Source organism: Hibiscus syriacus, unplaced genomic scaffold (genome assembly GCF_006381635.1).
Source record: "Hibiscus syriacus cultivar Baekdansim isolate YM2019G1 unplaced genomic scaffold, ASM638163v2 tig00008706_pilon, whole genome shotgun sequence".
Classification (NCBI taxonomy): domain Eukaryota; kingdom Viridiplantae; phylum Streptophyta; class Magnoliopsida; order Malvales; family Malvaceae; genus Hibiscus; species Hibiscus syriacus.
In genome coordinates, this window is record NW_024062173.1 from 275,939 (window position 1) to 291,078 (window position 15,140).

At 29.1% G+C, this 15,140-nt stretch overlaps 1 protein-coding gene across 1 annotated transcript; it reads right to left on the minus strand.

Moving 5' to 3' along the window:
* Nucleotides 1–6,485: 6,485 nt before the first annotated feature.
* On the minus strand, nt 6,486–8,457 carry LOC120202426 (glucan endo-1,3-beta-glucosidase 12-like). The gene is made up of 3 exons (XM_039202847.1): nt 8,315–8,457; nt 6,906–8,231; nt 6,486–6,699 (listed from the first exon to the last, which is right to left on the minus strand). Exons 1-3 carry the CDS (start codon nt 8,400–8,402, stop codon nt 6,665–6,667), a joined length of 1,449 nt encoding a protein of 482 aa, XP_039058778.1. The 5' UTR covers nt 8,403–8,457; the 3' UTR covers nt 6,486–6,664.
* Nucleotides 8,458–15,140: the final 6,683 nt, after the last annotated feature.

Consider the following 15,140-nt stretch of genomic DNA (forward strand, 5'->3'; position numbering starts at 1 on the left):
AATGTTAAGATAAGGAAGAACTGTGTAGTATAAACATTGTATAATTTAAAAAAAGAATTATAAAATTTGTCTTGAAAATAAATAAGTTTCACTTTCATTAATTATGGAGTAGAAATGTAGAATTCCCTAACAATCCATATAATTGTTTAATCGGTGGAGTCGCATGGTGATCGGGATGACCTTGGGGAGACGCATGGAAAGTCATGCGACCTTGGAGGGTGAGGTGCGACACCAGGAGATCAATTCGACTCTGTTCTACACTGTAACAATCATTCTATTCAAACAATTATTTTTCTCCACCGCATTGTTGTAAAAATTCAGCCGGCTCATTTGATCTTATCATTTGCAAATTTTGACCAAAATTAATAAAGCAAAATTGCAGCCTTTTCCCGCTAAATTCTCTGTGTTTTGCTCGACTTTGCTTATATGCTACATACATGAGTGTAATGGTTTATATTCCCGGAATAATATTTTTCATAAAATCTAACTCATTTATAATATCTTTAAATCTTTAACGAACAAATAAATGGATAAATTCGTATTTAATATCTAAACTATCAATTTTGATATATTTTAGTACCTAAATTTTTAATTTTTTAATCATATCTAACATTTGGTTTTCATTTTATTTTAGTATATTATCATTAAAAAATTAAGGCGTTGATTACTTAAATTATTAATTTTGGCCCGTCTTAGTATCTAAACTTTCAATTTTTTTAAAAACTTATTATTAAATTTTGAAAAGAGGTACTAAAATAAAACAGAAACTAAAGTTTTTAAGTGCATGTGCTAAAATGAAACAAAAGCTAAATTTTAAGTATAGTTTTTAAAAAATGAAAGTTTAAATACTGAAACCGACCAAAATTGATAATTTAGGTACTAAATACGTAGTTTATCCAAAATAAATTTATAACTTTCAAAATATACCAAGTGAACTAAAGCAAGATTGATATTAAAAGTTTATAACTTATTTAATAGGTGTTATTTTTTTTGTATATATATATACAAACACAAATATTAACAAGTTGGGATTTATTTTATTATAATATTAATAATATTAAAAAAATATCTCATTAGTAATTTATATATCTTATAAATACAATTATTTGAATTTAAATTATTTAAAAAATTATCATTAAACTCATTCAATAGATTATATTCACTATAATTTAAAGTACAATCACACGAAACTAAAATTAAAGAAAACCCTCGATGTGAAATAAAATAAAGCTTATTTCGAAATGAAAATTAAAGAGAGGAAATGAAATAATAAAATTATGAAGGAATTAGCACAATTAAACCCTACCCAAAGTTGGTACAAATAATAACCCTATCCAAAGTTTGTACAAATGTTCCAATATGTTGCTTCTTTTAAGTAACGTGCCACAATTAATCCTCAAACTTAGGCATCAAGATTGTGCAAAGTCGGATGACACACAATTATTTTAATTTTAAGGATTTGAATGTTATTATATACACTCATCCCTAATTTTGAATGTACTTGTTTTACTTGAAATGGCCTAAGAAAGGAATAAAAAACGAAGGCGAATAATACTATCATATTTCCCCCCAAAAAGTAGGTTTAATTAATTAAGGGTAAAGTACACAAATGATCTCCCGACTATAGGGCACTGCTTTGTTAAGTTCATTGACTATCAAAAGTTACAAAATAGTTCTCTGACTATAGGATGTTACTTTATTGAGTCATCCGACTATTAAAATTTACAAAATAATCATCCAGCTATTCATTGTGTTTCAAATCTTTCATTTTTTTGTTAAAAAATTGATGACAACATGAGATCAATGTTAATTTGTTGTCTAAGATATGATAAAATCTGATCCTAGAATCTCAAATGATTTTCATATCTCATACCATAGATTAAAATCCAACTCATATTTTCATCAAATTCTTAACTTTTAATAGTCGAGGGACACAACAAAGCAACATTACATAGTCGAATGACCATTTTAGAACTTTTAATAATCGATGGACTCAACAAAACAACACTATAGAATTGGGTAGCCATTTGTGTACTTTACCCATTAATTAATTAATTTGATTTTGATTTTTCCTCTATGGTTTGTGCTTTCGGGGTCTAATAATCCTTGATATTTATTGGGCCAAACCTAATGTTTTTGGTGTAACTACCGTCCATCATGGCTCATGATTAGTGGCACTGTCCACCCGTTCCACTATACATCATATGGTTGATTAACCATCTTAGCTAAAGTTTTATGATTTAATTTTTTTCTTTATCGAATCGTTCAATTGGAAAATTCGACCGAAGCTTCAAAAATACAATTGATTGCATTATACGAAAGGAGGTTTATCATTAGGGATTATGACAATTAAGCAGTGTTCTTAGCTTTAAGTATTGTTAAGCGTCCTTAACCATAAAGGATCTTATGGGGACCAGTATGAATGGATTTGAATTAAGGTCAAGCTGGGGGTTAAAATGTAAATTCAACGTCAAGAAGAACTATTTCATTTCCTAAACCAGTCTATCATGATATCTATTTTGGCGATTATATGATTTTTTTCAATTTTTTTATCAATACGAGATGATTTTATTTAAAAATATTTCAATTAACTAATAATGGAATCATACACATTTTATAAACATAATTACTCAAACTCAAAAATTTTAAAAATATTTTATTTTATCACTAGAATTATTTAATGAACATGATCTTTTTAATCTTAAAATATAAATTTTATTAACATCATATCTTACATTTAAATATTTAATTTAGTTTCTACACTTATAATGGCACTTTAAGGGATATTTAATACGGTTACACATTTTAAAAGTATATTCATAATTTTATTTATTTTTAAAAAATAGTAACATTTAAACCTTTATATTTATTTATCAATAACTTTTAAATTATATGTATATCTTTTATAACTATAATAACATTTGTTATCGAATGATTAAAAGTATTAAAAATATATTATTTTTTATTCATCCCATATTATTAAAAATATAAAAATAGAAACTACACTATTCTTAAATTTTGAATCTAAACTCTGCTAATAATAATATAATATCTTTCATATAAATGAAATCAAAACTTATCAGTAATAAAATGTAGGGTAAAGTACGTAAAATATTCTTCGATTATAGAGAGTTATTTGTTAAGTTCCTCAACTATTAAAATTTACAAAATGATATATCGACTATAGGTTATAACCTTGTTGAGTCCACGATTATAAAAAGTTATAAAATTACCACCCAATATTTATATAGTTCATGTTGGATTAAAATCCATAATTATGGGCACATATTTATAATATATATTTTTCAGGTCGGGTCGAGTATTTTATACCCTAAATTTGAATTCAATTTAGCGTTCATTGTCAAATAGGTTAGAGTACTTAGAACATGTACTACTTTTTAGAACAAGTTACGAATTCGAGCACTGCGATTGCAGCATGATGATTGAGTGTTCATTGTCAAATGATTAAGAGTGTTTAGAACATGTACTACTTTTTAATTCCCTTAGTTTATAAAAATTTATAAAAATTATTATTATTAATGAAGTGATAAAATATATGCATATAAAGGGGTTATTTAATCATTTCTCGAAATCTATATAACATATTTTAATTATATTATTTAAATAGTTATAAAAATATTTTTTATAAATATTATATACTATATAATTTTTTTATTAAATGTGTATATTTTTAAATAGAAATAAAAAATAATAGAAAAATCAATTAAGTTATCCATGTTTAATAGGATGTGTTGCATTGAACAGGATAATGTGATGAACTTTTTTTTATTCAAATATCACCTAAAATAAAAAATAAAAACATCATTAATGGGTATCACGCTCTTTTTGAAATAAAGGTAAAATGTCATATTTAATAAAGTAAACTTAATAAAATATATTTTAAAAAATTAAAAAGACTAAATATATAATTTAATACATATTAGATTCATGAAATAAAAAGCTTGAGGATGTTAGTTTATATAGGCATGGTAGAATCTTTATGCTATATTTGCTAACAATGTGGGATATAACTTAAAATGAGTTTTTCTATCTTTTTCTCATGTAATCTTTATTTTTTAAATTTTTACTTAATACATTAAGTTAAAAAAAAGTATTTTTATTATTAAAATATAAATTAAAGTTTTTATTAATTAAAATTAAATATTTTTTAAATATTAAAATATTAAATATATTTTTTTATTTTTTATAATCAACTGATGTAAACATTAATAACTTTTAATTATATGAGTTTTTCCCCAATGAGCCGTAGACCACTCGACCAAACTATCAGCAGATGGAAGAGAATAATTCGTATTTTATATATGGATTTTTAATAAAGGCAAAGTCGAGACTAATGGACGTGTTAGACAACAACAGCATGTCATTCGGGCATAATTCTTCATTTATATGTTTATCAGTGTAGTTTCCATTTGTATGTCAATGTCATTTGAACCCTATTCTTCATTTTTGTTCCCATTATTCCTTAAATACAAAAAACAATGAAAATTTGCTCAAACAAACAAAATAAGATGGCATTGGATTTTATATTTTTACTTGTTCATAGTAAAGAAAAAATAAATGTTTATTTATAGTATTTATTAAAACTAAATGAACCAACCTACTTCAGTAATTAAGGAATTGATGTTATGTTTTAAACTTACGAGTTCGAGACTAAGTTAAACTATATATTTTAAATTTATTATGTATTTATAGAATTTAGTTTGGTGGGGAGAAATTGATATAATTCATAGTTATTGATGTTTACATCGAGCAATTATAGAAGAAAAATAAAAATAAAATTTAAATATTTTGACATATAAAAATTTTAATTTTAGTAAATATAAACCCTAATTATATTTTAATAATAAAAATAAAAAACTATAACTTAATGTATTAAGTTGAAATAAAAAAATAAAGATTACATGAGAAAAATGTAGAAAAACTTATTTTAACTTATCCTATATTAGTAAATTTAACATAAAGAGTTCACCATGCCTATATGAATTAACACCCTTATGTTCTTTATTTCATGGAACTAATGTGTATTAAATTAAATTGTTACTTCTTATAGCTTTATTTTTTTAATTTTTAAAGTATGTTTTATTAAATATGCTTTATAAAAATTTGGGGAAAATTTTGACCCATGGGATGAGCTTCCTAACTATGATATTTTGTTAAAATTACGAATGTGATGTTGTTTGGTCATGTGAGGCAACGTCCTCAATGTCATTAGCAAACGTTAGTGGTTGATATTGGAAAAAAATAAAACTTATTTAAATATTTGTGATTATTTGTATAATTATCTTATAAACACATGCTAGGCTTGAGAAATAATTGAATTTGTAATTTGACTTTATTAATTTTTTTAATATAAATTTGGGTTTACTCAGTGATAGTTAATAATAATAATAGTGATGGATCAAATTAGGTATTTACTATAGTAAATACTTATCCTCTAATGAAGAAGAAAGTCTCAGCTGGAGAATAGAGGGCATTAAGTGGAAGAAGAGAGCCGTGGATCCAACATGTTATGACCGCTTTAGGAGGGTTTTATACCATATTTTCAACATATACATGGCATTTAGGGATTGGACGATCATAAGTGTACAATTCTACAAGTGTTTCTTATTTTGATTTCCTAGTGTTAAACAATTCCCAAGATTCGAGAAAGATAAATGAGTGAAGTGCGTTCTAGAACATGGGATACATGGTGTCGAGGATTGGGCCACATGTAGTGTAGCCCATGAGAGGTGAATTATTTGTTCATGACGTTCACACCGCCAAGTAAATCTGTCCATCTAAGTAGGCACTCATTTTATTTTGGCTTTGGTAGGCCTTTACAAACGACCCAATCGGCCAATCCCCCACGTAGACCAAGGCTCTTCTTTCAGGCTTTTCTGGCCCAATGAGCAGCCAGAAAAAAAAATTCAAAATAAACACACTTTTATTTTGGGATCTATGACATTTTTCTTCAGTGCATTGAACTCGGGTTCTAATAAAAAAATAGTTTTTATTTAATTTTTTACCTCGATATGATAAATTTTAATAAAAATTATATTTTATAAGAACTCTTCATCTCGAGGTCACGAGTTTCATAAACACCGTAGAAAATGCCGTATATACTAAAACAAACTTCTACTTGTTCTATTTCCTCAAATAATTTACCCATTTGTCTTGTTGGACCAAAAAAACCCTCTTTCAATTAAAAGAGAAAACAACAATATATTTAACCAATGAAGTCACATACACGCCATATAATGATAACTCTATTTTTCTTTTTGAAAATGGTATGATTGTAATTATAAGATATTATATTTTCAAAAAAATTCTTAATCATTAACAATCACACATAATTATAATGATAAGCTTAATTCTTTTAAAAATAGTCTAAAATAATTATAAAATAATATATATTTAAAAAAATTAATCATTAACAATATATATATATTATTATAACGATAACCTCTAATTTAAACATCCACGAGTGAGAGAAATGTATAATTTCCCTTGTTAATAACTCGTATCACTAAATACAAATACAAAAGATAGAGAGTTACACCAAAACTCTTCACTTTTCTATTTGTAACAATAAAAAAGGTAAAATTAGTAGCCCAGATAAATGTATTGCTGAAATTCACCAAATCTTCTCTGTTTTTTGCACACTTCAATGCCCAGTTGGATATTGACAGTTCCCAAATGCTGCAATAAAAAAATGCACAAGTTTAGGCCGAAACCAACTTACCGCATAACTTCATCCCCAAGTCCAACTGCACTATTGATATTCGTGTATTAATGTTAGTTCCAATTTGCAATGTACCTAAGATTACCTCAACTAACTGCGTTTGGATCTAACCTAATTTATTTAATTTAAATTTAAATTTAAATTAAGGAGATAAATTACGTACGTGGAGGTTGCGTGGACACGTAAGCCGCCCCGTTGAAAACGCACGAGCCACTCACACGTGCCTTCTTTTGATAGTAGCTATTGAAAGCGTACGAGGCATGGGCAACGAGAGTATTGGGATTAAAACACGCGCCGTTTGACTGAATCGGGCCACAATCGGCTCCTCCCTCTCCGCAGGCATAATCCAACGCCGCCTGCAGCTCTTGCTGGTCCGCATTAGCGTTGGCCAAGCACCATGTCTGCCCCACCGTCGTCTTTGACACTCCACCGCCGGTGCCGTTGTTCGCCGGAGGTGACTGGCTACTACTGTTCGTCGGCTGTGGAAAATTACCGTTTAACCCCTGTTGTGATAACGGTATGTCATATACCCTTTGCATATCGGGGTAAAATAACCCGAAGTTTCTTTCCGATGTGGGACCTGGCTTTTGGTTCTCGTTAAACAAAGCAAATATGTAGACATTAATTGGATCGTTGGGTCTCAATGGGGTACCATTACCGGTCAATACTCGCCGTACTAAGTTACTGTTATACGCCGCCGCATTAGCTGGGCTTGCACCGGTTTCAGCCTCGTCCCCGGCCGAAGGCCACCCCGTCTCCGTCACCTCCACTTTCATGTTATCGTATTGAAGAGCCGACAAGGCGGCGTAAACGGCGTCGAGTTGAGCTTCGAAAAGGCTATTGTATTTAACCCCGTTACCCGAATCAACCACTCCGGGATTGTTTTTAAACAAAGCGTAATCGAGTGAGATTCGGTTCGAGTTATCTTTGTACGCGAAAAAAGGAAAAACATTAACCATGAGGTAAGACCCGGTCTGTTTCAAGAAAGCCAACATCGGTCTAATCACGGCATCGACCAATACCGGTTTGAATGAGCCGGCCGATGCAGGGTAAGAGTTTCCCAAGCAACTCATAGCTATGGGGGACGAGACTTTGATGTTTGAATCCAAACTGGCTTTCACCAGTGAAGCCTGGATTGCTTTCATGGCGGGTACGAGGGCTTTCGTCTGGTCGTTGACGCCGTCGCCGATAATCTCGTTTCCGATAGCTATGGCTTCGATTTTTGTCGCGGGGTAGTATTTGGCGATGTTGGCTTGAACCCAATTGTCCGCGAAGGACTGATCTCCGGCCGCCGTAGCGAGCTGTTCGTTGGGAAGACAGACAACTACGCTGATCCCCGAGTTTGCCAACGCCGATAAGACCGCGGCGTCGGTGTCGAAAATCTTAACTTTCGTGACGCCCTGAGACTTCAACAGTTGCACGACTTTGTCCGGTGAAGGCAAATTGTTCGCCACTCTACCGTAGTTAATTCCAACCGAACCAGCTGCATCTGCAATGACAAAACAAAAAACCGACCTCGAGTTTTCATGTTCAGAGTTCAGACATAAACAAAAGAACAGTGTGCGTGTTTACCTGAAGCAGCAACGGCTGAAAGGAGAACGATGAGAATGGAGACACCTTGAGAAGCCATTAGCAAATCTAATTTGAGAGAAAAAGGCATAATGACGTAGTTGTTTATATAGAGAGAGTAGGGTTCATGGGAAAAGCGGGGGGCTTAGGGTTGAAATCTAATTTGCTTAGAAGCTCTGTTTCCCCCTTAACTGTACGTTGAGTTGACAACTAATTGCTGTTTGGTTTTATTATTGGATCAAATTGAATGAACATGAATTTGGTTGGGGAATGACGTCCAAAGTTTACTTCATTTGCCTACCTGCATTCCCAATGAATCCACCTTCTAGGAGGGTCACATGTAAGGAAATCAATATTCATTCCTCGTAAAGAAATGTTTAAATAAATTAATACGGTCCATCTAAATTGATTTAATTATGGAGTATTATTTGATAATTTAATAAAATTTAGGTTTGAGATTAGTATTCCCTTCAATTAAGTTAGGGTATAATATGTGAAATCTAAAAAGGAAAAATGTTTTGATATTTCAGTAAATTATATTAAAAATTTAAAGAACAAGAAGAAACATAATTTTAAAAAATATAAAATTAAATTGTAAATAAAAATATAAAAAAAATTATGAATGGAGTTCCGGCACTTAGAATGGCAACGGGTCAAGTTTTTGGTAAACTTGGCCCGACAAAAAAATATGCATTCTTCATCCAAATCTTATCCGATCCGAAAACATATATTTTTCACTCGACACCGATCTGACTCAAATTTTTAGAGTATAGATCCAACACAACCCGATAAAAAATAAAGATTTAATTAAAAATAATATTTTTAAAGAAAATATTATTATTATTATTCTCGGATCAAGTATGAGTTTTTTCATCCTCTACTCAAACCTGACCTGACCCGAACCAATTTTTTTTTTAAAATCCGATTTTACCAAAACGAGTCAAATCAAAACCCGTTATATTCGGGTTAAATTGTCATCCCTAGCGGTACTCATTTGTTCATTCATGGTGGGAAAGGGTATAATTGCAAGTCAAGGCGTTGGAAGAATTGGGAGATAATATCATGATTTATTGTCCACCCATTAACATTTTATTTATTTATACTTTGTATCCACTAGCAAACAAGTATTCCAATTTGAAATGATTGATTCAACTATTTACCTCGGGTATAATTATATATACACATATATGATTTTCTTTAAATAAAGGATATATATTTTATGTAATTGTTGTTTAATATATTAATTGCGAAAGTTTTTTATATTTCACTCATTTAAAAAATTATTTATTTATTTAAATATTAATTGAAAATTGGAAATTATTGAAAATTGTTTTTTAAAAAAATTATTAATAAATTAAATAATTAAATGTATTTTTATTAATATATCAAATAATTAGTTATACATTTAAAAAAAAAAATAAAGGACGGGTAGAATATAAAATTTTCAATATAGAAATGATTAGATAAGAGCTGCAATTTGCAAGTACCACTCCACTTTCAACGTGAAGACGTATCAAGCATAAGTTGAACATTAACCTAAGTTCTAATCCTAATGTTCAATTCGAACGAATAAACATGGACAAAAAATATAATCTTAAACCTTATTAATCATATTTTTGTAAACCAAAATCGACCATATGGAGACTATCTCAACTTAAATAATTATTATTTAAATTACAATTAAAATTTTATCATCTGCTTATTTCATCAATAAAATTTATAAATTCGATTTTAGAGACGTTTATTATTCGGTTAAAATTAAATTAATCGATTGAATCAAAATTTAGTTTAGTTAATCGATCGAACATCAAAGTATTCGATCAATATATATATATATATATATATATATATATATATATATATATATATATATATATATATATACTAGGACCCATTTACATAGTATAAAACTAAAAATATTTACATCTTTTTAGGATCGTTGAACGATAGAAAATCAAATGTTAAGATTAATAGTAGGAAATGAGAAGATATTCACTAGAAAATTATAAAGTTAATCTCAGTCATTAATTTTCTCTCATCCAACGATCCTAAAATGGTGTAAAATTAAAAGTTTTACACTATGTGTACTTGGATCCTAATTTTTATATATATATATAGGGGTACGATATTGTTACAGTGCGTAGGACTCTTTTAGTTTTATATCTTTGTAGAACCATTTGATGAGAGAAATTAAAGGCGATATTAACAATAAAAAATGAGAAGATATTTCATAGGGAAAAAACAAGTAGTTAATCTCATCCTTTGATTTTCTTCAATCCAATGATCCTAAAATGGTGTAAAACTAAAAGAGTTTTACACTATGTAAGTATATCCTATTTTTTTTAGTTTTACACTTTTATGGGGTAGTTGTATTTGAGAAATCGAATGTTGAAACTAATAGTAGAAAAAAAATATATTAATTGAAAAAAGAGTTAAGCTAATAATTTATTTCACTTATCCAACTATCCTAAAAGGTATAAAACTATTAGTTTATACTAGATGTAAGTCGATTCTAACCCTATATATATAGGGTTACAATCCAACTACATACTGTAAAACTAAATTTTTTTATACATTTTTGGGATCGTTGGATGAGGTAAAATCAAAAATTAAGATTAACGGTTAAAAATTAGACAATATTCATTGAAAAAAATAAGGAGTTAATCTCAACATTTGATTTCACATCATCAAACGATCCTAAAAGGGTGAAAAACTAAAAGTTTTACATGAGATATAAGTGGATCATAACACACACATAATTTTAAGTTGCACGAACCAAACGACCTCAATGGTTAAGAGACTTGTTGTTATCAGTGTTTATCATGGTTATTAAGACCGGACCGGACCGACTGGTTCGACCGGTTGAACCGGGAACCGATTACCTGTTCGGTCCAGTCTGCATGCAAAACCGGATGTGCAAAGAACCGACTGTGAACCGACGGTTCTATCGGTTTAAGCGGTTCTGTATTTTTTTTAATAAACAAAACATCGTCGTTTTATGATTTTTTTCAACCCATATTTATTTTCTGATTTTGCAGGGTTAAGCCATTTTCAGTTTTTCTTTTTCTTTCACGAACGTTTAAGCAGTAAACCCTATCCCTTTTCGGCTTTTCCACTTTGGATTCCTTCATCACCACTCCCTCACTGGCGTTTCATTGAGTTCCAGTTCGTTATTCTCGTAAGATGGTAATGTTTAAGCTTCCCATTTCTTTATATTTTTAATTCATCTTTTAATTGAATTTAAATCTTTGAGTTTGTAGTTTGATTTTTATGGCCCGATTTTATATATATGGAATTTGATGAACTGTTGTCGATCTTGATTCACATTCTTCCAAGAGGACCTGCGCCCCGGTAAGATAGTTAAATTTATTTCTTGTAGATCAATGATGGGCGTTGTTTGGGGGTAGTGCTCCAATTTTGCAAAAGTTGGCAATCCGTCTTCTTAGTCAAACTTCTTCATCTTCTAGATGTGAGGGAAATTGGAGTGTCTTTGAACACATCCATACAAAGAGAAGAAATAGACTAGAACATCAAAGACTAAATGATCTAGTTTATGTTACTTATTACTTGCGTTTAAAGAATAGGTATAATGTCAAAATATTATTTCATTTCCTTATTCTTTTAAGCATAATCAATTAATCATTAATCAACTTCTTTCTTGATATTGTGATGTTTAATTTTAGGTTGCTCAAGAAGCCATGTTATGATCCTATTGATTATGAATCTATTGATCATGTTGATTTTTGGGTAACTGACGAAGAAACACTTCCTGAGCTTGATATTGATGAGATTGATAATTTTCTTTATCATGAGAATGCAATTCCAATTGACAAATCATCAAAAAATAATGAAGGTTAATCATTGCTTGTTTATTTTAGTTATATAATTATATTTATTATTTAATATGTTTTACACTTTTATTTTTAATTGTTAAGTATTGTTTGAGAATTTAAATTTAATTTTGTATTTGTTTATCATATTGCTAGGTGACGAAGATCTTGATGTTGTGGACTTTCAAGTTTAAAGTGGTGATGGCGGTAGTAGTTCAACTAATGAAGAAGTTTTTCCCAATATTTTGGAATTTGAGGGAATCAATTTCAATGAATATTATGATGATTGATACTTGTATTAATTATGTACTTTTTATTTATTTATTTGTTGATGAATTTCATTAGGTATTAACCTTAAATATTATGTTGTAGTTAATTTGAATCATTTTGTTTCACTTGATATTATGGTATTTAACTTATATATGTTATGACTTGTGATATTTTTATACATTTTAATATTGTGAACTTAAAAAGAGTGTTATATATATATATTAATATTGCTTTGAATATTATGTAAAATTTAAAAAATATATTATTTTATATATACCGTTGAACCCGGTTGAACCAGTGAACTAGTACCTTCACCGGTTCAAGGTCCGGTCCAGTTTTAAAAACATTGGTGTTTATTATCAAATGATTGAGAGTCTTTGATTGGTCTCGTAATGAGTAGACAAATGTTTCACTTATAAATTTTTCTCTTTGTACGTTCCTCTCACTGTATGCAAGTCTCACTTAATCTTTGATCTGATCCAGAATATTTGAAGATTTTTACGCAATGATTTATTTGCATGGATAACTTCCCATTACAGACGCGCATATGAAGACTGCATATGAAGATTGTTCAACTATGTATTTATTTATTTATTTCTTTATTTATACATGCATTGTATTTTATCTTTATTTTTAAATTTTTCTGACTGCCGGAGGTCTTCCACGGAAACTGCTCTCAACCTGGCGTTGGGGACAACCTACTACCCTACCTCCCCTAACCCCATTATATATGGGAATAGAGTTTTGTTGTTGTTGTTGATTGAGGGTCTTTGAACATATACTATCTTGTATTTACTCAAAATGAGTAAAAATCTCAAATCTCATCAATGACCCATAAGTATTTAAAATTTAATATTTGTATTGTTATCCCAATATTAAGCCCAACAAGAAAGACAATAAATAAAAATATTAAAAAAGAAATTTATTTTCAATCAAAATTAAAGACTTTGTTAATTTTTTTAAATTACCTTAAAATTTGACTGTATTAATTGAATCGAAATTTAATACATTTGCCTGATTTAGTGTGAATTTATTAAAAAATGATAAATGAATCATTTAAGTTAAACTGATTTCCCAAGTCTAAATAGGAAGATATTTTCAGGTTCCGGTTGGCAAAGGGAACGTTGGACAAGTCGGCCTATTTAAGATTGTCTTAAAGAAAGCGGGTCTCATTTGTTTACTTAGGTCGGCATCCCACAATTTTTTCCCCAATAAAGAATATATATTTATCGAAAAATTTGATAATTAACTTCTTAATTTTTTCTAAAAATAAATTTTTTTGAAAAAAAACAAAAGATGAATGATAAAAAAATTTAATAATAATACTTTTTTTAAAATTTTGAAAAAAAACGTGTCATTTTGAGGGGGGAAAAAGAGCTTAACACGGAAAGGCTAAGCAAAGAGGATGTAAGCAACTTGCCTGATCCTAATTTATGGTTGTCCAATTATTGAATGCTTTTCCATAAGTGAGGTCTTAGGGCGTAAGGAAAATTTCTATAATTGGACCTCTGCATTTAATTACAATGACAATTTGGTATGCATTAGGTTATTCCATGAAAGGGATGTTTGCCATATGAAAGCTTTTCTTAGATCCATTTGTTTTGCTGCCCTTGTCACATCTCAACTCTTCTTATAGGAGGAAAATTCAAGGTTTGACGTTTCACATATGATACATGTGAAGATAAAGGATGAAATAATAAAACTAGACGAACATGATTAAAATGTAATGGATAAAATATTAGGCACATAATTTTATCGAAAAAATTTCTAGGCACCAAAAGTCAATTTTAAGTATAGTTTAAGCACTTATATGTATGTTAAACCCTAAAAATATATAAATATACGAGTTTTTATATATATCCAAAATCTAGTATGTATATTCAAAAATTTGATATATTCTAAAATTCCTTTTTATTATCCCTACAAAATCATCTATGCAATGATAAAGTTGTAAAGATTATAAAAATAATTACATTTTGAATATATCGAGTGATTTTAATGTTTATAGAGATTGTTGTTCTCTTTAGAAATTTTGGGTTTGAACACCTGCATCTGTAGGCTTTAATTAAGAGAGTATTTGAATACATACAACATTATAATCACCCTAAACTTTTCAAAGAAATCAAAAAGAAAACTACATCTTCCGAGAATATTTTTCTCTCGTAATTCTAAACATGAATACTTACATGATATTTATAGAGAAAATAAACTTGGGCATCAAGAATTATTATTTCGTAAGAATTCTTATCTAAATAAATTAATTATTAAATATTTTTAATCATTAGAACTACAATACAATACAATTTAATTTGATTATAAATTAAAGTTTTATATTCCTGGTACTCCAGTCAATGACATCAAATAATAACAATAATTTCTTTTTACATTAGGTTGTTTGTTCATGCTTTTTAAGTTATATAAAAGAATACGAAGTTTATAACTTTCTTATTTTCACACAATTGATGAGAGATCAGACCTTAAAGAGGACACTGTAAGCATATAGCTAAAACTAAGATATATTTGGGCTTTGTTTCATTTCATGTTTTATCCACTGGACATGTAAGCTCAACCCAAAAGAACAAAAAGCATGCTGTAAACTTCATCCTAAATGCTTAAACCAACTAAAGATACATTTGGGCTTTGTTCATTTGGATAGGTTTTATTGGCCTACCAGGCCATGCAGGTTAAAAAATTAACTCATTATATCATCTCTAAATTTTTTAAAATTA

Excerpts from the sequence above, each read along its gene's own strand:
- LOC120202426 (XM_039202847.1), bottom strand. The coding sequence starts at position 8,402 with ATGCCTTTTTCTCTCAAATTAGATTTGCTAATGGCTTCTCAAGGTGTC. Across the intron at positions 8,232-8,314 it reads TTCAGCCGTTGCTGCTTCAG|ATGCAGCTGGTTCGGTTGGA; the intron begins GTAAACACGCAC and ends TTGTCATTGCAG. Across the intron at positions 6,700-6,905 it reads CGTGTCCACGCAACCTCCAC|CATTTGGGAACTGTCAATAT; the intron begins GTACGTAATTTA and ends TTTTTATTGCAG.